The sequence below is a fragment of the Triturus cristatus genome, chromosome 7, assembly GCF_964204655.1.
Source record: "Triturus cristatus chromosome 7, aTriCri1.1, whole genome shotgun sequence".
Taxonomy (NCBI): domain Eukaryota; kingdom Metazoa; phylum Chordata; class Amphibia; order Caudata; family Salamandridae; genus Triturus; species Triturus cristatus.
The window spans coordinates 1,208,581,287-1,208,602,639 of NC_140590.1; the positions used below are offsets into that span (position 1 = coordinate 1,208,581,287).

The 21,353-nt window shown below is 42.4% G+C and overlaps 1 protein-coding gene across 1 annotated transcript in view; it reads right to left on the reverse strand.

Annotated features, from left to right (window-relative positions):
• LOC146811610 (extracellular calcium-sensing receptor-like) overlaps positions 1-21,353 on the reverse strand; it is a 124,626-nt gene that overhangs the window by 92,475 nt on the left and 10,798 nt on the right. Inside the window, exon 2 of the mRNA XM_085615086.1 lies at positions 14,125-14,416. Coding sequence (XP_085471212.1) covers positions 14,125-14,416 — 292 coding nt within the window. The remainder of the gene's footprint in view (positions 1-14,124; positions 14,417-21,353) is intronic.

A 21,353-nucleotide genomic window follows, 5' to 3' on the forward strand; every position in this document is an offset into this window, starting at 1 on the left:
AAAAGTCTATATGAGCCTTGAACACTCCGTACATGACACAATCGCTGACCTCAACGCACCCCACGCCCTCGCCTTTTCAGACTACATCCTACATGGAGACCTAAACTTTCACCTGGACAACCACGATGACCCCAACACCACCGCCCTCCTAGGGAACCTCGACAACAAAGGACTGAAGCAACTTGTCACCTCCCCACATACACAGAGGGACACACACTCAACTCCATCTTTGCAGAAGGAAACAGCGTCTCCTACAGCCATACCACAGAACTCCCCTGGACAGATTACCACTGCATCCACTTCTCCTTCAGAAAACCCACCATACACAAGCACGCCCACTGCTTCCCCCATAGAAGCTGGAACAAAGTCACTGAAGACCAGCTCACCCCTGCCCTCACCACACCCCACGCCCAATGACACCAGACGCTAACAACACAGCACACAACCTCTACGGCTGGATCACAAACTGCGCCAAAACACTTGCCCCCTCAGGAACCAAACAAGATGACACATCATGAAAGCAAGCTGGTATACCACTTTACTCCAAGAATCCAAGCACTCCTGTTGACGACTCTAAAAGACATGGAGGTACAACAAAACCCCAGAAACATGCACCACCTACAGAGCAGTCACCACAACACACCACCAACTCAGCAAATGAAATCCACAAAGAATCTCATCAACACCCACAACTTCAAAGAACTCTTCTCCATCACCAAGGAATTCGCAAAACCCTGCAGCGAAACAACAGACATACCAACCTCCCAGGATCTCTGCAACAGACTCAGCACCTTTTTTTACCTCAAGATTAAGCTGATTTATGACAACTTCAGCAACCAAGACCTCCGCACCGCTCCAGCTTCCACCTCCAACGCCATCCAACAGTCTGCTCACTTGGACCCCTTTCACGACAGAGAACACCATAAAGACCATGAAGAGCATCCACTCTGGAGCACCCTCAGACCCCTGCCCACCCCACATCTTCCACAGAGCTGCCAGGGCCATTGCACCCAAACAATTCTGGATGATCAACTGTTCCCTCGAAACTGCTACATTCCCTGACTACTGGCAATACACCGAAGTCAACCCCCTCTTAAAGAAACCCTCCGCAAACCCGACGGAACTCAAGAACTTCAGGCCCATCTCCCTGTTTCCAGTTTCCATCAAGGTCATCGAAAAAGCCGTCAACATCCCGATAGCAAACTTCATCGAAGCCAACAGAGTTCTGGACATCTCCCAATCCAGATTTCATAGCAACCACAGCGCCCAGACTTCCCTATTTGCTGCCACCAATGACATCCGCTCCCTCCTTGACCAGAGCCAAAACACAACCCTCATCCTCCTGGACCTCTCAGCTGTCTTTGACACCCTCTTACCGCACACTAGCCACTAGACTCCATGATGCCAGCATCTGCGGAAAGGCCCTTGACTGGATATGCTCATTTCTCACAGGCTGAACTCAATCGCAGCCAGACTGATACTAGACATCCCCCATCACAACCACATCACCCAAAACCTCCTCGATCTCCTCTAGCTCCCCATCGAAATATGAATAACCTTCAAGCTCCTCACTCACGCATAAAAGGCCATCCACAACATCGGACCAGCATACCTGAACAACCACCTCTTCTTCAACGCACCCAAGAGACGCCTCTGATCAGCTGACCTCTCCCTGGCCACTATCCCACGCATCTACAAGACAAGAATGGGAAGAAAGTCCTTCACCTACTTCACATCCAAGGCCTGGAATGACCTTCCCCTACACCGCAGGCAAGTCTCTACACTGCTCCAGTTCAGGATTTGTTCTAATTTCCAGTCGGTCTCCTATGAATGCGCCCACACACGTTGGGGCATTTATAGGAGACCACCTGTAAATTACAAAAAATCCATATACAAGCTGCCTTATGTAGTTAGGATTATTATTGTAAGTTAGAACCCCATTTCTCATTTAATTTCCACTGTGATTTTTTAACGTCATTGTCAATAATTGTTTTCTAGGGTTTGATATGAATGTAAGAAAGTAAGACTATTTCAACTGGATATATGACCGAACATTATAGGTCTCTCTATGTTAGACTGGGGATGGTCTTTTCAAAAGAGTCTATTTCTCTTTGCTGTGTTTAAGATGTGTTGATTGTCTGTGGTATGAATGTGGTATGCTTGATAGATTAAATGAGAGACGATCTTGGTGTTGTTTAATATTTCTGGTTTGATTAGTTAATTTACTGTATAGCTCTGCCAGCATCCTGAGTTTGTCGTTACATGCTGAGCTTGACTATCATTTTTGATACGAACAAAAGCAATACATAATTTCTGTTTCTGTTGTGGGATTCAATACAGATGTTCATCACTGGACTTTTTTATTTGCATTTTTATTTATAGCAATCTTTGCAAGCAGAATTGTTGCCTAGGCTCATGTTTGTGACTCCATAATGATGACTTTTTTCCGTTATTGAAAGTATTTCCCAGGGGCCCTCTCTTTTTGTATTCCGGTTCAGGAAGGACCTCAAAACCTGGCTCTTCGAATGACTCCAGCACTCAAATGAGCCCCCCCCCCACCCAAACCCCGAGCGTCTTGAGACCCTCACGGGTGAGTAGCTGCGCTTTACCAACCCTGATTGATTGATGGAACAGATCTGCGGGAACCCAATCAAGATTTTAGAATGGGCACATTTACTGTTTGTTTTAATGTACTGGTAGGTTCAAGGACAGTCCATGCCTCTTCCATTATAATTCTTTTCCTATTTGTTAGTGCACGTTTATACAGTCTTCTGCATTCCACAATCGTGATAGGAGCTACCCAATGCAGACTTGAGTGTCCTGTGTGCCATTGTGCATTCATGGTCAAACCAGCCTTTGTTTTTTCCCCTTCTGCTGACGTTTTTAGTGAGCTCCCTTTTAATGTAGGTTGATTTCTAAATAAAAGCCTCTTTAATTTCTAGGTCACAAGCACTTTCACCCAGGTTAATCTTAAACCACAATGTGTTGTCCTTTACCAAATTTACCATAAGATCCTATAGGTTTCACATTTACCCATTTTATGCGAGAGACGTTATGAACTATAGTATCAATTTCTCTCACTTTTACATATGATTTAAGGTGGACTTCCCATAGCTGACTGTCAACCTGGAGGCTTTGGGGCAAATTATCACTAAAAGATTTTGTGTGGGTTTTAAAATTATAAATATGTTGCCTCATATTTTTCGATATTGAGTTGAAATCCATCATAATTCTTTACCTTCTTGCATTAAACGTTTTAACAAAAGGGACTATAGCTTACTTATTTCTTTTGCAAACCTCAAGCAGTGTTTCAGGAGGACATGATTGATCATATTGCCATTAACCTTGTGTGTTGAATGCGTGTGACCATTGCCCTTGTTGTCGCAAAAGCCACATACCTCCCTAAGAATGCACACACATAAATGAGCATTAAAATCCCTGCCACAAATTATGATTTTTCTTATTTAGTCCGCTTAAGTCTCTATCTAGCCTTTCAATCACAGCACTTATTCCCACACTAAAAAAATTGCTTTAAAAAATAACACACACTCTCCGTACTCCCTGTGACATTTCCAATAGACTGGTAAAAAGAATCACAAGACTGATATTTTTATAAACGGCCTTCTAAAAGGGTGGAAATGATGCGCGCTAATCCGCCCTTCACCCACCCCGAATTGGAGCACACTGCAGGTAGATGGTGTATGAGGTAACTGTTAATATGTCGGGGTTCCTAAAGACACAAAATCTAAATTTTCTTTAAAAAGTGTAACCATTCCATGTTGTCCAGTTTGTTATGTGGGCCTGCCACATTCCAAAAGACAAGTCTTAGCTAGGGGCAACTGGGCTTTAACATTGTAAGTAGGTGGTAAACTGCAAGTGTTTTGCAACCGCAAATGCAGTTGCACAATGATCATACATTACAGTTCGAATCACTACTAGGAAGGGACGCTCTTGGCATGCCCCTTCCTAATAGCGAGTCACAAACCATATTTTGCAGGTCGGTAATAGGTGAGCGACTCTCAAAATAGGGTTTGTACATGAGTCAGACCAATTTTGCAGTCGCAAACAGGCCGAATTCCTGTTTCCGAACGCAAAAAATTATCGTACATCTGCCCCTATGAATCTCGTATAACGCAAATGTTAAACCAAGGCTTTCCGTGTGGGGTGTTTCAGTTGCAGATTTGAGTTGGCATTCTCTGAACCCAGATGCCTAATTAGTTGTAATTTGAAGTTGATGCAAATTTAAGATTGGCAGGCTTCCAGCTGTGTGTTGATTTGTACTTGCATTTCCCGAAGACCATCGCCTTCATCTTTGTGGCATTTACCCCTAACTTATGATCTGAGTTATATTTATTTAGTTAATTTAGTGCATAATGCATTCCATTTTTAGTGTGGTCCTGGAAGACGAGATCATCAACGCACTGGATAATGGGCAGTCTAAAGAGTTCTATTCTTAGAGGAATTGTATTTGCCCTTGTGAGTGCACTGTCCAATTCTGTAAAATGCAAATTAAACAGCATTCAGGCAAAGATGCTGCAATGTTTAAGGCCTTGGTTTGTTGGCATTTGGCATGTAGCTGTTTTTTGAGTTCCTAGCATAATGCAGAACCAAGTGTCTGAAAGGAGAGAGATAATGGCTTTAAGTAAAGGGTTTGGAATACCCTAGTTTGCAAGCTTGGCCCAACGCCTATTCCTGTCTATTCTACCGAAAGCAGCAAAATAATCAACGAAGCATGCAAACAGTGGAAGTCTGGAGTGTTGTAGGAGGCCATTAGCCAGAAACACCTGTGGTACTGAATTATCTGTGGTTGATGAACTTTGCCAAAATCCTGTTTGAGAGAAAGGGACCAGATTCTCTCTCAAGTTCATGTAGTAGAATTTTCGCTGATCCTTTTGCATCGATGTCTAGTAGTGGAATTACGCGATAGTTTGCACGGTCACCTCTATTACCTTTTTGGGATATGGGGTATAAAATGGACCCTTTCCAGCACTGAGGTACCTGCACATTGGTGAAACTTTCCTTATATAAGTGTGTGAGAAGTTCTGCCCAAAATTCTGGATCAACTTTAAAGAGAGCCTAGAAGGCCATTGAGCCCGGGCACCCCATTTTCTCTGAATGTCTTGACCCTTCGGACATCCTCTTTTGTGAACTGTCTGATACCATCCCTAGGCTCACCATGTTGGACATTGTGTACTGTATTAGGTGTGATTGTATCGGAATATATCCCATGTACGTAATTGATCCACTTGTCCGGTGGGACACTCTATTGCTGTGTGCATTGTTTAAGGTGTTACTGTAGGTCCATAATTTTTCCTGGCAATTATGACCAAGAAAGGAGTGGATATGTCCATTCAGAAACAATATATCCTTGCTTTGTGGACCACAGTAATGATCGATAGGCCTTTTTTGCATTGCTATAAAAATGTGCTGTTACTGTGCTGGGTTTATCTTTGTTATACTTTTTGGTGGCTGCCCTGAGAAGCAACTTACTTTTCCTTAATTACTAGTGTGTATCACATAGTTTTGATGTTCCCCTGGTTTTTGGATGCCTTTCAAGGATGGGCCGCTTTTCCACTCATGGCACATTAAAGAGTGTCAGTTAATGTGCCCCAATTTAAGTGATACTGAATGCGTATTAAAGGGTCAGAGTCAAGGAGTTGTGAATAAAAAAATTGCTTCATCTTGCTGAACCGGGCTAGGGAAACCTTGCCCCACTTGAGTCTCCTTACTAGTATATTGCTTGCAACACCTGTCAGGAGCTCGGGTGTCTTGAACTGGCCGGCGCTAAGATGATTATGTTTTAGCTGCGTTCTCACTGGATTCTGGGATGAATTTTACCATAAAGGCTTTTTAAGACTCAAGTAGGGCTTGCTCACAAACATGTAGTCTACAGTTGAGATGTCCTTCAAAATTTATGGAAGGCCGAACGGAGGCTCTTCGGATTAAAGGGAAGTCAGATTATGAGAATTTAGACAGTCTATCAGTATCATGATGGAGGGAACTGACGATTTGAGTTTGTTGTCTAAATTGGTTATATTGAAATGTTAATACACTTCATTGGCTGGAAATTTATAACAGAGGTCCTCAAGAGCCTCAAAGAAGTTTTGAACTATAGATGTCTTACCTTACAGACCTAGGTAGGTATTTATCAAAGAAGTGGGCTCAAGCAGCCGTGTAAACAACATCCAACAATGTTGACTGCTTGGCGAAACAGGGCACCCTGAACTGGGTTCACTTATTATGAGCTTTAGTTCTGTATCACTATAAATATATGGGCCTCCTGAGTGTCTACCAAATTGTTTTTTTTATGGGGGATTTTTGAATTTCTTAGTGCCCTCCTATCTGGATCAGTGCTAAGACCCATGTTTCCCGTAAGCATAACACATCCCCAAATTTGAGAAATGCAAGTGATTCTTGTTGATTGAGGATATTCTTTAGCCCTGCAACATTCCAGGATATTATAGCAAGCTCTATCTTATGTTGCCATACTCTGCATGTAGCATTGCGGAGTGGGCTAGGAAAGGATTGTGATTTTGACTGCCTGTGTAGAAGCAAACCAGCCCCATTAGTCGTAGTTCTTGCCAGAATTGCCTAAATGTCATCACTATCCTATCTCAGCCTACATGTGTTGGCCCATACATATGTCTCACTATAGCTGGTAGCATAGAACCCAGAAGCACAGGCTTTCCATCTCTTGATACCCAGATGTCCATCACATACCCCATTCTTCTCGACTTTGCCTTCTCAATTTATGTAGTTGTATGCTGCAATTCCCTGAACTCATTAAAGTTTTGTACAGTATTCAAGAACACGTTAGAAACTGTCTCTCACTCAGCACCACAGGGCCCATCCATATAAAAGGTGTAGACTCAATAGTGCAATATTGAGCAAGCTCATCCGCAAAGCAGTTGCCTCGCTTGGCAAAGTCATTACTGCTCTTGTGTACTGCACACTTTTCCACAGCAATTTCTCTGGGTAACTGAAGGGCATCCAATAGATTTAGACATACAATCCATTTTTGAAGGGGTACCCAGTTGATGTCATAAATTATCTCTGCAGCCACAATTGACCAACGTTGTGCACAACACCGAGCTTGTATTAGCTGTCAGTGTAAATGGTAACTCAAGAGCTTTCTGAAGTACAACAGGCTCTGGTACAGGCAATCAGTTCAGCTACTTGTGCTGAGGTTACTTGGCACATTTAGGATGCCTCCACAACCCCAATCAGGGTACAAATGGCATATTCAGGTCTCAAAATGTCTCATCAGTATCTCAGACAAGAGCCATCAACAGACATGGTGAGGTCAGATTTATGAAGCGGGATATTCAGTATATCTGTTCTTGGTTTCAGGCATAACACTGTAACATTTATACAGTCATAGTTGAACTCACTTTCCTCGCCTTCATCACATGTAGGCAGTAGAAAAGAAGGATTTAGAGTACACACCTCTTTCAAGAGGCATTATCTGATGCCAGAATGATTCTTTCATATTGGGTTAAGTGGCTATTGGTCAGCTGCTTCATGCAAGTCATGAGAATTTCAATGGAATGTGACATCACAAGCGGGTGAACCATTACAATTACTTCAATTTGCTGAATGCTGTTACTGACCGCAGCAACTACTTTGAGACGAAACAGGCAATGCTGTGGCTACTGGGTCAAGGGTGGCTAAAAAACGACCACTAGACAAGTGGCCTCTAAATGGGTTTGTGTAAAAACTGATAATGCACACCCACCGCCCTCATGGCAAAAGAGTATGACTTCTTTGGTCCATCGGACATCAGTGGGCGTCAGCCTCAGTTAACGCTTCACCACAAAGGAAAAATGTGGGATCCATTGTTGACAGTATCCAACCATGCCCAAAAACATTAACACTTCTCTGTGTGTTTGGGAATTTCATTTTAAGGAGAATTTCAATGCACTCATGACACTTGTGACTCCCTTCACAATTGGAATGGAGGGTCTCTAAATTCTTGCTGAGTGTCTATTGAAATATGAGGGGCTCTCTGTATACCCTGAGGAGCATGACACCAGACAAGTGCTTTCTCTTGGCTCTCTTTGTGAAGTAGAACAAAAAAATTGACTGGCATAGATCAGTGACCATGAACCGTTTCGCTTCTGGGGTAATTTGGAATAGGATTACAGCAGTATTCAGAGTAGCATGGAATGACTATTTGACTTATTTTTCTTAAATACTTGACAATTCTCCACATTATATTTGCTTTTTGCAAGACCATCATCGGGGAACTATGAGGACTCCCAATCTCCTCCTTCAAAATGCCGGGTCTAGCATGCTTTTGATGACACTGGCTATTCCTGCAATGGCTTCTGGGGTCAATTTGTAATGGCGTGTTTAATGGAACACCATGTCAGACCTAAGGGTTATCTTTAGAGGCTAGCACCCTTAATCAACTCAATCTAATGACCTGGGAAATCCCTAACATCTTCTCTTATTGATCCCTTTCTGATCTGAATGTAGTTCTTCTTTAGTAAGAACCACGTAAAATCTGACTATGGATTTCAGTGCCTGCAAATTAAACTCAGCTTCTGCTGCTTGAGTCTCCAACCCCACTCTATCGGGTGTACAATATATGACAAAATTAAGCTTGCAGAGTAGGTCCATTTCCAACAAATTTACAGGACAAGAATCACATATAGCAAACTAGTGATATTCTTCGATGGCCCGACTTATTTCTGGGTTTGGTGCTGTAACCTGATTTGGAAACTGCTGATTTTTAATGCCAACAACGTAGACTTCCTTTCCAGAGAGGGTAGTTCCAGGACCTCAACGGTTCTAACAATTGAACAAGTGGCTCCTGTGTGTATCAGAATGGAGATGGGATGCCCATTAACCCTTCTGTCTACTTATGGGCAGCTCTGATCCACTTCTAGCACTACACCAAGCACACACTCTTCCTCCCCCAGGCACTGTCATTGGGCCTGTTCAAATTCCATGGAAACTTCAATCAAGCATTATGGGATTTGGGCTGGTCTGAGATGTAAATGGGCTATGCTGAGCTTGGCTGCTGGGTTGGAAATGGAGATTCCCTCCTTGTATTTGTATGGGCACAAGGGGATTTTGCAGTAAACCTGCTCTCTGGATTTTTTGGTTTGTCATAGGGGCGTCTTGGCACAGAGAGAAGTTCTTCCTGTATTGTGCAATTTGAGGCCTGCGCATCAATCATCACTCGGTCAGGATTACAGCGACACTCCCGCTTTCAGTGTCTGACCTTGTTGAAAATGGGACATGGGGTGTGCTTATTCTGGTGCCCGACATACCTCACACACACCTTCCAATTTCTTGAGAATTTCCTCCATAAGACATGGAGACCCCCTGCATGTTTAGTCCCAAGCTGGAGTCAGGGTCTAGTCCTGGATTTTGCACTTTAATTTCCTTTACTCTTCTGTTTTACGCTAGCTGAGTTTGTGCCTCCATGTACTTTTCTTTCATCCCTCTTCGTTTCGCATCTTGAATTTTACTGCAATATTTTGCATATTGCAGTCTTTTATCCACAGGCTTGCTTTGCCGGCAGAGCACTCCCTGTATGGTCTGATTGCTGATTTCAGGTTGTGATCCTTGTACAAAGGATGCAAGGAACCCTCCCATATTATCTCCCAGGGAGTCATTCATGCATATATGCCCCCTTTACACCTGCATTAATCTCTTAAAGTACACATGTTCAGAGTCCTTGGGCTCTTGGGATGTTCTGAAAATCTTGGGCGGATTCACTTCCTTTTGAGAAACCTTAGTTTTAAGATAGGCAATGATTGTGTCATATTTGGTTTTGACCACTAGTGACGGGGTATTTGTGATTGCTACTCTTACCTCAAAAAGCAAATCCAAATCTTCCCACAGAAACTTCGAGATTCTCACTATCTGCTTTATCTGAGTGTACCATTTGTCAGGATTTTCCCTCAATCTCAGTAGATTATTTGTGAAATGGAAGGGGTATGTAGGACCAAGGGACATGCACCTATGCTTTCCATTGGACCACCTTTACTACTCCTTCTGTGTCTTCTCTATCTCCCTTGGATTCCTCCTTTTGTTTTATGTTTGACCTTTTCTTCTTTGATCACAGTTCCGTGAATTTTCCACATCACCCCACTCCACTCCCTAATATTCTTTATCAGTTCTCTCACATGCATTTTTAATCCCCTCAGCTTTCACAATCTCAAATCCTTGGCTCCCATCATCATTTGGACATTCTTTCACAATTTCTTTCTTAGTGTCAGGTCAAATTCACACTCATCTGCCACTCTTTCCATTTTCACACAGGCCTCTTGCGCCACCTTCGCAGCCTCATTGCTATATAGCCATGTAGCACCGGGACGCTCTCTTAGCAGCTGTGCTCTTTACAAGTCATGTCATTCATATGAAGCAGTTCATCCTCATTGTAGTGTCCTAAGAAGTTCATACCTATGTTGCCTTTACAATTTCTTTGAACTCAACTTTTAATTGGGCTACATTGAGTCTCTGAGGGGGCATGTTCTTTTGGTTGCGGAGTGGTTCGTGAGGTTGTGGCAGTTCAGGTACCTTCTGCAATAGGAGTTCCTAAGACTTCATCCTGCTTCATCCTGCAGAATTCCAGGAACTGACATGCTAGATATGACTACCAAATGCAGAAGAATACTCAGAAGAATGTGACTCTCAGGCTTGTGAGGTTGTGGCAGTTAAGGTAGCCTCTGCAACAGGAGTTCCTAAGGCTTCATCCTGCAGAGTTCCAGGAACTGACATGCTGGATAGGACTACCAAATGCAGAGGAATACTCAGAAGGATGTGACTCTCAGGCTTGCTAGAGGACATTCTGGTGGACAAAATGTCTGGGCTAATAGAAGTCTGAGACTTAACCAAAGCAGCAAGTGTCGAGGCCTGGACAGGGGATATGGAAGTAGTCTCATTGTTACTTGGAGGTGTGCTAACTTCGGGAGGGAGTGATGTGACTGGTCAATTCTTTGGTACTGTCTGAGCTGGGGGTACCTGGAGTTGGTGCTCCATTAATGGGGGTGGTTTTATTCTTAGATGTTTGTCTATGAAGGCCTCCACCTCCTCACTCTCTGCCTCTGTCTCATCCCTGGGTTACTATTTATCAATGGGCTTTTCCTTCTCTATGTCCTCACCTTCTCTCAGTAGGCAAGCTCCTATTGTCTCAACCACTTCCTCCCTCCAATTTTTCGGCCTCTCATCATCCTGTTCCTTATCCTCCAATAAGCTTTATTACAGACCTTTAGTGCAAATTTCTTTCTTTTCTTTTCGTTTGTGACCTGTTCCTAGAGATGTAATGCCTTAAACTGTGTGGGTCTAGGCTGTGGTCTTAGGTCATACATTCTCCTTCTCAAGTTTTTGGTTCTCGGTGTGTTAAATGTGCCACTCAATGGAAACCACAATTCTCCTTCCTTTTCTTTGTGTTCGTGCCACATGCTCATAAATAGCCCTCTCTTTGCCACCATTTTCACCAGCTGATGTGCATTTGGGTCAAAATATCTCTTTGTTTAGTATTTGGTTTTTCGAAAACTGATTTCCCGTTTTATCAACATTCAACAATCATTCTTAGTTCTTCTCTCACACACTCTACACTCTGCTGAGTTTACGATCCATCAGCCAATACCAGAGCGTCTCATTCAAAAGTCAGGCAGTTGCAGCGTGGCTTTTGGTTCACCAACCGATCCATGCGCAGCACCTTATGATGTAAGGACATGTATACTGGCAGCTTATTGTAAATGAAGGTACACACTTCTAACTTAAAACGTACTGACGATTTATTAAGTAACTGCCTCCGACAGCCACACAACTATTCTCTCCACACCACAGGTCCGTTCTCTCACATACCAATGAACAATGAAATGTTGTTATGCACCAAGAGGGAAAGGTAACAGGGGGGGGGAAACAAGGGCAGGAAAAGGGTTAGACCAATTGGTACATTATATACAAAGAATTAATGATAACTGAAATACAAAAAATCACAACACAGCTTCTCCTGAACTCTTCACTGTTAACGTCTTTCTGTTTTTCTAAACTGATATTTCTACAATACAAAAATACTAACCTCCTCATTAAGAGGTAAACCCTCAACCTGCAGAATTCTACCGTACACTGTGCGATCACTCCCATTCAGTAAGGAATGAACAGCCAAAGAGCTTGTTTAGTACATTCGTACAACAGAGATAGTATGTCCCTAGCCTGGTGTAACTAATGGCACCTGTTCACCTCTCCTTATCAGACAACTTCATTAAATCAACAAATCTTTTGATTATAACTGATCGATTGAGGAACCTTTCTAAAATTCATACCACAGTGTCCATTAAGCTAACACGGATCATAGACTGTTGTCATAACAAGTCAACAAAGATGGTCCAAAACACAATAATTGCCCAAGATCTAATGCAAGATAATATTTTAATTCAATATCTATCCACTACATTTCACCACAACATCTCAAACTACAATTCCCTACATGCACTGCTTCGCCTCACTTCTCATTCACGTTCTGCACAAATCTAAGTCCCTAGGATCAGGCTTGGATGGGTTCATTTGAATCTCAGGGCTCAAACGCCTAAACCATGAAGATACAGTCATTTTTTCTATAGTCTACCTTGTCCACGTAGGTCAAATCAGTACAGGATGGATCCAATCAGAACCATCAGCTCTGCTACCAAATCTGCCAGCCCACAAACCTTGGTCTCTTTTACTTGAAAAATTGCCTGCTAAAGGATTGGACGGGATCAGTGTAGTCCCTATTGGCCTTTGGTGCTCCCCTTTGGAACCGTTTCTACTTGGCTAAATGTAAATGCATATAAGCTTAGCTGAAAGCATTCCCAATAAGACTGACTTATTTTTTAAAGTTTACTCAAAGAATAATAATACAGATATGCATAAGCTGGACCAACAAACTATTAGTAGATAGGCCAATTCTACAAAATACAGAAAGAAATTGATAAAGTTCTTCCGGAATTCCAGCATAGATTCGCCTTCTAAGAAAAGGAAAAGGTGGACACCTACCAGAGAGAAATTGTGCCCTTTTTTAGGACTTTGGACATAGAACTTCATACACTTTGGACATGGAACTTCATACATTTTGTACACAAATACATGTTATGCATAAAAAGGAAACAAGCCAGAAGAATTTTTTTACCACGAAATGCATTTGAAAAGTCTCTCACAATTCTGCTATATTAGGTTCAGTCCTTCGTAGGGTCTATTCATGTGACATGATTTGTTACATAGAGTATTAATTGGTCTGAGTCATTAGTTTGTCCTTGGATAGGTACAAATTTCTAAATGTGACTGGGAAAATCTTAGGGCCCGATTTACAACGGTAAATTTAGACCTGGAGTCTAAGTTTAGACTTAAACTCTAATTTTAGACCTGAAGTCTAACTTTCAACCTGAAATCTAACTTCAGACCTGAAGTATAAAGTTAGACTTTAGCTCTAAAGTTAGACTTTAGCTCTAAAGTTAGACTTCAGGTCTAAACTTAGACTTCAGGTCTAGGTTTACGTTTGCAAATCTGGCCCTTAGTCTTGATCGTAAAGCCTACAATTCTTTATAACACTGAAAATATCAACAGGGACACTGACCACACAATATGCTGTGAAGTTGCATCTGAAATGGAAAAAATTCACACAATTTGAGCATAAGCTTGATCTCTTGTATGTGAAACACTGCGATTTAAGAAATCAGATCCCACATGACAAAGCTCCGATTTGGGGGCACAAGAGAGATGTTGATTGACCCGCATGAACAGTAATGAAAGTGCAACCACTGCTCAAGCTGAAACCATCTTTACAGAGAACTCAGTTAGGCTGAGGAACCGAAATATGGTAAACAGTCCTAATACCAACAAGACGTAGCACAGGCCCTCCATTGATCTGGTGGGCTGGTGGGCCACCCACCGATGTCTAAATGACCTTCTTAATGATTCTTTTGGGTAGGTGAAACAATAATTCAGGAATTATTAATATTTTACTCACAAAAGCATTGATTCAGTTGACAAAATATCATCACTAATATGAACTTCATTAGCATACACATCTGTATGTGCACAGACCTACCGGACCATAGATATTTAAATACATTACTATTGAATATACTTTCCTGTTGAAGTGTTTACACAAATGCCATGTCATACCTGAGGATAGTTGCTGACACCAAGGATTCTGGCAATAGGAAGTGTTGCTGCAGATGATAAATCACCAATGATGGCAGATGTTTTGAGTTTGCCAGCACAGCTGTAATTTGGAACAGTTGTCTGATCACCCGATAGCAACCACAAAGTCCCCTCAATAGCAGCTGCTTCAGAAAAACATGTGTCATAGATTCTAAATCCCAAAGTCAATTCAGGTAGAATTGTAGGATTCTTGTTAATTTCTTCTGTGGCAAAAACCATGGCAAGAACACTTTGGTATTGTTCCATGTGAATGCTGTTAAAGGAAAATACATTCTACCATTAAATTGATTTGTGGCTGACTTTGTAATTTTCGTTAAAAAAAATTAACACTGCGCTTGTGTCACACACCACTCAAGTCCACAAACACAGTAAATCATGTATATGATGCAGTGCTTCATAAAATACAAATGTCCTCATTAGGTTTGGGTCATAGTCTCCTAGCGAAAGGTTACTAACATGACCACCCACTAGGATGCTACAATCAATTATGTAATGTCTTGTGCTTATGAGCAGTGTTTACTTCCATTTTTAATTACTAGTGGTAGTAAACAATCACCATCACTGCCAAAACACAAGCAAGGCCTGCATGGCTTCTCTTGAGAATGTGCCTCCCGAGGGAAGAACCCATTAAGAAGGGGCATGAGGACTGTACCAAATATGAACCATTTCTATTAGTGTAAGTGGTATGGTAGTTTATATTCTATCTTTCCCTCTGGATAATAGCACTAATAAGATCTCTCTTGCCACTCACTAATCCTAGTCTAAAGTAGCAGGCACCACTAGCTTTGCCCAGAAACATACAATTTACATACATTCATCATTTCATTCATTCAAAACTATTAGCCCTTCAGACAGCGAGGGGCAATTAGCTTGTGTTTGGTTCCAGGTGGGGGAGGCCTTATTATTGGTCGCACAAAGAGTTAGGCAGCTCTGGGTCATACAGCACTTTATAGATCATTATAATTACCTAAAGTCGAAAGTTTTTTTAAACGGTGAAGTGCTGATTAGTTGAGAATTAATTAAAAGTCTTTTTGTTCTGATTTTGCCCACACAACTTTATCTCAATAGTTCACATACGCAGGGAGGGCAGCAAGTGCATACATTTAACTGTTTCGTTTGATGGCCTATTGCAGTCAAATTTCTAGAGAAAAGCATAATATCTGGTGAGTGCAGGCTTTTTTTTATCGGACTGTTAGACTTGGCCCTCCCTGCAAGGTCACACCCAAACCTTTTGCTTTCACCCCTCCTATTTTGTTGAATTTGTTTTTGTTGGCTTTAAGACTCTGTGCACTTGATATATGGTGGGCGGTTTATCCAGCAAGCCCTGGCTATACTTCCTTTTCCAACCCACACAGGCACTATTCTAGGATCGATATGGTATTCGCTAATCAGTCCAGAATTGAAGAATCTTGTATAGAGGTATGTCAGAAAATCACTTCAGACCATAATCCTTTATTATTTACTATTCAGTATGGGACTGATGCGAGGGGGCCTACAAGGGCTTTCTCATTTCCCAAATATCTACTCAAGAATTCAGACTTTGTCCAGCGTATGCAGGGACTACTTGTAGAGTTTATTAACAATAATTCTCTAACTGCACCTTGGGCTATAGTTTGGGACTGCCTTAAGGCCTATGTTAGAGGTGTCACTCAGCAATACCTGTTTGAACAGAACAGGGAAAAGCTTAGGAAGTTGGAGTCTGAACGGAGGGAATATTCTGATTTAGAGAAATTACACGCTAATGCTATTCTTATAAAGGACGTAGGTGAAACTGAGATCTATCAGCAGCTCTTATCAGTCAGGGCTAAACTTAGTCGTAAGTTAAAGGAGAAAGTGGCGAGCCAGTACTTTAAATTTAGAACCCAACAGTATGAGTACGGGGAGAAGGTCGGGCGTGTCTTAGCATACCAGCTGGCTGATCAGCGGGCTAACACACATATTAAGAGTATTAAGGGAAGTGACGGCCTAACTTACAATAAGACGACGGACATACTTGAACAATTTAGACAATTTTACACTGACCTCTATAGCGATAATCTAGCTTTCGACCAGCATACAGCTATAGACTACATTCGGGATAGCGAAATGAACTAATTAGAACCACACATATCGGCACTAATGGATAGGGATGTGGGCACAGAGGAGATAGGGGCTGCTATTAGGGCCCTACCCTTAGGGAAAGCAGTTGGCGAGGATGCTATTCCCCTTGTGTTCTATAGAACGTTTGGAGAGATCCTCGATCCGGTCTTTTGAAGTTGGTCAACGATATATTGGAAGGTGGGGCAGCACCCTCCTCTTGGAAATCGACTAATATAGTCGTTTTTCTCAAAAAAGGAAAACCATCAGTGGAAAGAGGCTCTTACCGTCCGATCTCTCTCATTAACCACGACGCAAAGATCTTCTCCAAAATTCTTTCCTTAAGATTAGCACCGTTTATACATTTAATTGTAAAGGATCAACAACACGGCTTCGTTCCTGGGCGGGATACCACGACACATATTAACACCGCAATTGCCGTGTTTGACGTCGCCTGTCAGATGGGGGGTAAAATATCAATGATGTTGCTTGACGCCGAGAAGGCCTTTGACCGGGTTACTTGGGGGTCTCTCTGGTCAATAATGGCAGAAGTAGGGCTTGGTCGGAGGTTCGTCACAGCAGTTCAGAAATCATATATAAACTCCACGGCGGCAATTAGGCTTAATGGTTTAACTTCATCTTCTTTTAGCATTCAGAGGGGCACGAGGCAGGGTTGTCCTCTATCCCCACTCCTGTTTGCGATTTACATTGAGCCTTTTATCCGTCACTTATTGCACAATTCGAGTATTATTCCGGTGTCTTTCAATAACGTACATCTTAAAGTCACTGCGTACGCGGACGACATCGCGGTCTACACTATTAATCCTATTGTGGCAATGGGGGAGACGATTGTGGAGGCTCGGCGATTCGGGGCTTTCTCGGGGTACAAGCTTAATTCTAATAAAACTCAAACAATAACTAATTTTGAAATCATTCCTGACACATTATCTCTAGGCGTCACTCGAACAGCTACATACCTGGGGGTTAACCTTAGTAGTCAGACGAATAAAATAGTAAAACTAAATTACGAACCCTTGTTGCTGCTGACCTGCGCAAATGGCACCAATTGCCTCTCACAATTTGGGGGGGATGTAATATTGTTAAGATGAATATTTTGCCAACATTTTTCATATTTTTTCAGGGCTATCCCTTGAGGGTCGCCTTCTCTTTCTTTAAAAGACTCTACAGTATTATTGGCAGCTTTATTTGGGGTTACAAAAGGGCTAGACGCGCCATTACGTTTTTGAAACTGCCTTACGAAAGAGGAGGTTTCGGACTCCCAGACTTTAAGCTATACTTCTGGGCAGCTTTTGCCAGTCGTTTGCAGAGTCTGCTTAAAGGGTCTGGTATGTCCCAAATTTGGCTATCATACAAGCTAGCGTGTGGGCTAGAGTACAGGTTTATAGTGTGTAAGATGTCTGACCTGAACTACTTCACGCGGGTCCGTTTTAAGATAGTGGGACAAGCAGTCCGGATCTGGCACGATATTGTATGTGCATACAACATTCCGGAATTTCATGAACTTACGTATCTAGGAGGCAATCTGCGTCTAGGAGCCCTTTTTGACGACTCAGTTTGGAGAAGCTGGCAGCGCAGCGGAATCACGCAATTAGGGCAACTATATGACTCGGATGGCTTCAGATCTTTTTCTTCTCTTAGAGGCGAATTCGGAGTTACGTATAATCAATGGAAAAGGCTTAGCTGCTCTTAGCGAACTTAGCAAGGCTGCCCGTTCATTACTACAGGTAACTGGCAGGGGCTGTATAGGGAAAATCTACAAGAATCTTTTGATGGAGTCAAGGGATGATGGCGGCCAGGCTGTAGTAAAACTAAACCGATTTTTTGGGATAGCTTTGAGCGAAGAAGATCTATATAGCTCTCTGACTACTATTAACATGGCAGTCACCTCTATAAACTTAAAACTCCAACAACATCGAATGTTGTTTCTTCTTTATTACACACCTGAAGTCATTACAAAATGCGCAACGACCAACTCTTCACCTAAGACACACTGCCCTAAATGTTTACTTTACGCAGCCGATATTAGACACATTTTTATTACATGCCCGAAATTGAACACATACTGGGTTCAGGTAACTGAGGAACTGTGTAAACTGGCAGGTAGGAATATCGTTATTTCTGAGAAAGAGATACTCATGGGTTCAATAGACGACTCTGGTCTAATATCTAACGCTCTTTTTTCCATTATTATGGCCTGTTGTCATCTTGGTATTGCAAGGGTTTGGATTGAGACGAAATTCCCGACACTCACGGAGATGCGGCTGATACTGAGGGGGTCTATGAGATGGAACTGGCGCTCGCCAAAGCCAGGGGCACCTCCTCTTATACTAAATTTGAATGCACTTGGTCTAGCCTTCACTGGGACTAATCAAATATTGGTGTATTGTTAACATCTTAATCTGCAAGTCGCTAGCTGGATATGTTATACTGCCGGCTGTGTGCTGCAAATTGTTTTTTTTTTAGACCTGGTTTCTTTTTGGTTTTTTTTCTCTTTACTCATATCCTCTTCTTATATCTATATTATTTACTATTATCATTTCTGTTATTATTATCTATGTAAAAATGTTAATGTTATTATTGTATCCGCAATGTATTTGTGATTGATGTCTGCTTATTTGCCCTCATGTTTCCCTGTCTGTTGATACAATTGTTTTTTTTTTTCTCCATTGGCAAAATAAAAAAATAAAAAAAATAAAAAAGGACTCTGTGCACTTTACCACTGTTAACCAGTGCTAAAAAGTTTCTGATCAATCCCTAAAATGTGGTAACATTGGCTTGCACCTGCTGGCATAATTACTTTATTTATAAGTCCCTGGTAACGTGGAATACCATATACCCAGGGCCTATAAATTAAATGCTACTAGTGGACCTGCGGCACATATTGTGCTACTCACGTAAGTAGTTCCTTAAAACATGCCCCAGCCCTGCCATTGCAGCGTGTATTTTAAACTGGCATTTAGCCTTAGCAATATAACTCCCTCGCCAAGCCTTATACTTCCCTTTTATTGCATATAAGTTACCACTATGTTAAGCTCTGGGTAGTCCATAGGGCTGTGTGCATTGTAATTAAAAGGCTGGGCAAGTACTTTAAAGTTTTACATGTCCCGGTAGAGAAAAACATCTCAATTAGCTTTCCACTACTTTGAGGCATACTTCTCCCATAGGATAACTTTGGTTAGCCTTATTACATTTAATAACTGCTAACTTTTGATTGGGAACAGGTGAACATTTCATGTTTGGTGTCTGAGACATTGTAATTAAAAATATTTTCTACTGCCCACCCAGTTTGCTTGTTTCTGGTCCAGTGAGGACCCGGCTTGGCAGTTCAGGCTGGACTGTTCCCATAAGGTGCACGGTCAAGACTGATTTACATATGGCTGGGTCCAAACTGGCGTGGCGTAGTATGCAAAAGAATGATGGATTTAGCTCAGATCTCTTGACTGGGGGAGAATGTATGATTTATTCAGCATTCCATCCATCATTTGTTGCCCCAGCACTTTTCACCCTAAGTGGGATGGGTATGCCCAGACGTGGGTCCCTTGCTTACCGTGCCACTGGATTGAAGCTACGCTGGCTGATATGGGGTGATATATCCCGAAACTAGCCCCAGGATGCTTGTTTCCAGTCCAAGGGGGACCCGGCTTGGCAGTTCTGGCTGGACTGTTCCCATGAGGAGCAGGGTCAGAACTGACTTGCATATGGCTGGGGCCAAACTGGGGTGGCGGAGTGAGCAAAAGAACAATGAATTTAACCCATATCGCTTGACTGGGGGGGGGAATGTATGATTTATTCAGCATCAGTCCTGAGCTGTAGGAGGAGCACAACTTACTCCCAGAGAATGCCTAGGATGGGGTAGGAAGCAATACATCTGCCTGGGGTCTGTCCCCAGAGGAGCTGGAGGACAGGAAAGTAGAGAGTGAGCTTAGACTGCAGCTGGCTAAGATTAAGCCGGACGCAAAGGAGAGGAAGGCTTAGGCAGGGAGAGCCCTGGCCAGAGAGAAAGGTGAGGCAGAGAGGGCTTGAGCCGAATAAAAAACATCTGCTGGCACATAAGATGGGTCTGAATGAGCTAGAGCTCAAAGTCAGAGGGCCCGATTCAAAGAACTAACTTAAGACAAAATTCTAAACTTACTACCATTTTGGTATTCACAGAAGGCACTTACTCATTTTGGTATTCACAGAAGGCACATACTCATTTCGGTATTCAAAGAAGTTAGGAGTCCTAACTTTAGGACTCCTAAATGCCTTCTGTGAATACCGAAAGTCTTAAAATTAGGATTTTTCTCAGTTTAAGGGTAGTAAGGTTAGGACTCCTAACTTACTACTCCTAAACTGAGAAAACTCCTAACTTTACGACTTTAGGTGTTCACAGAAGGCATTTAGGAGTCCTATAGTTAGGACTCCTGACTTTACTACTCCTAAACTGAGAAAATTCCTATTTTTAAGACTTTCGGTATTCACAGAAGGCATTTAGGAGTCCTAAAGTTAGGAGTCCTAACTATACTACTACTAAACTGAGAAAAATCGTAATTTTAAGACTTTCGGTATTCACAGAAGGCATTTAGAATTCCTAAAGATAGGAGTCCTAACTTCTGTGAATACCGAAATGAGTAAGTGCCTTCTGTGAATACCAAAATGAGTAAGTGCCTTCTGTGAATACCAAAATGGTAGTAAGTTTAGGATTCTGTCTTAAGTTAGTTCTGTGAATCGGGCCCAGACAGATCCCAGAGTCCAGCAACAATGGTGGCAGCATTACCCCAGTGTCCGCTGAAGAAAAGAGAGTCCACATCCCGGAGGATCCAGAACATAACTTTGTTGTGGGAGGTGACATAGACACTAGCTTGAGGTCTATGAGGTCGCCATTGAGATGCACAGTATCCCTGAGGAAGATTGGGGACCTGCCTCTGGAGGCACATTCCCAATGAAAGGAGGAGTGCCCTGTTAGCCCTCAGGAAAGGGAACAGGATGAAGTATCCCCTCAAGTGATTGAAGGAAGCAAGGAGGTGGAAGCAGAAACTGAACTGAACATGTGAGGGCCGTGGCAGGAGTGCAGCAGTGTTAGGCAGCTGCTTGCCATGCTCCAATCTCCGGCC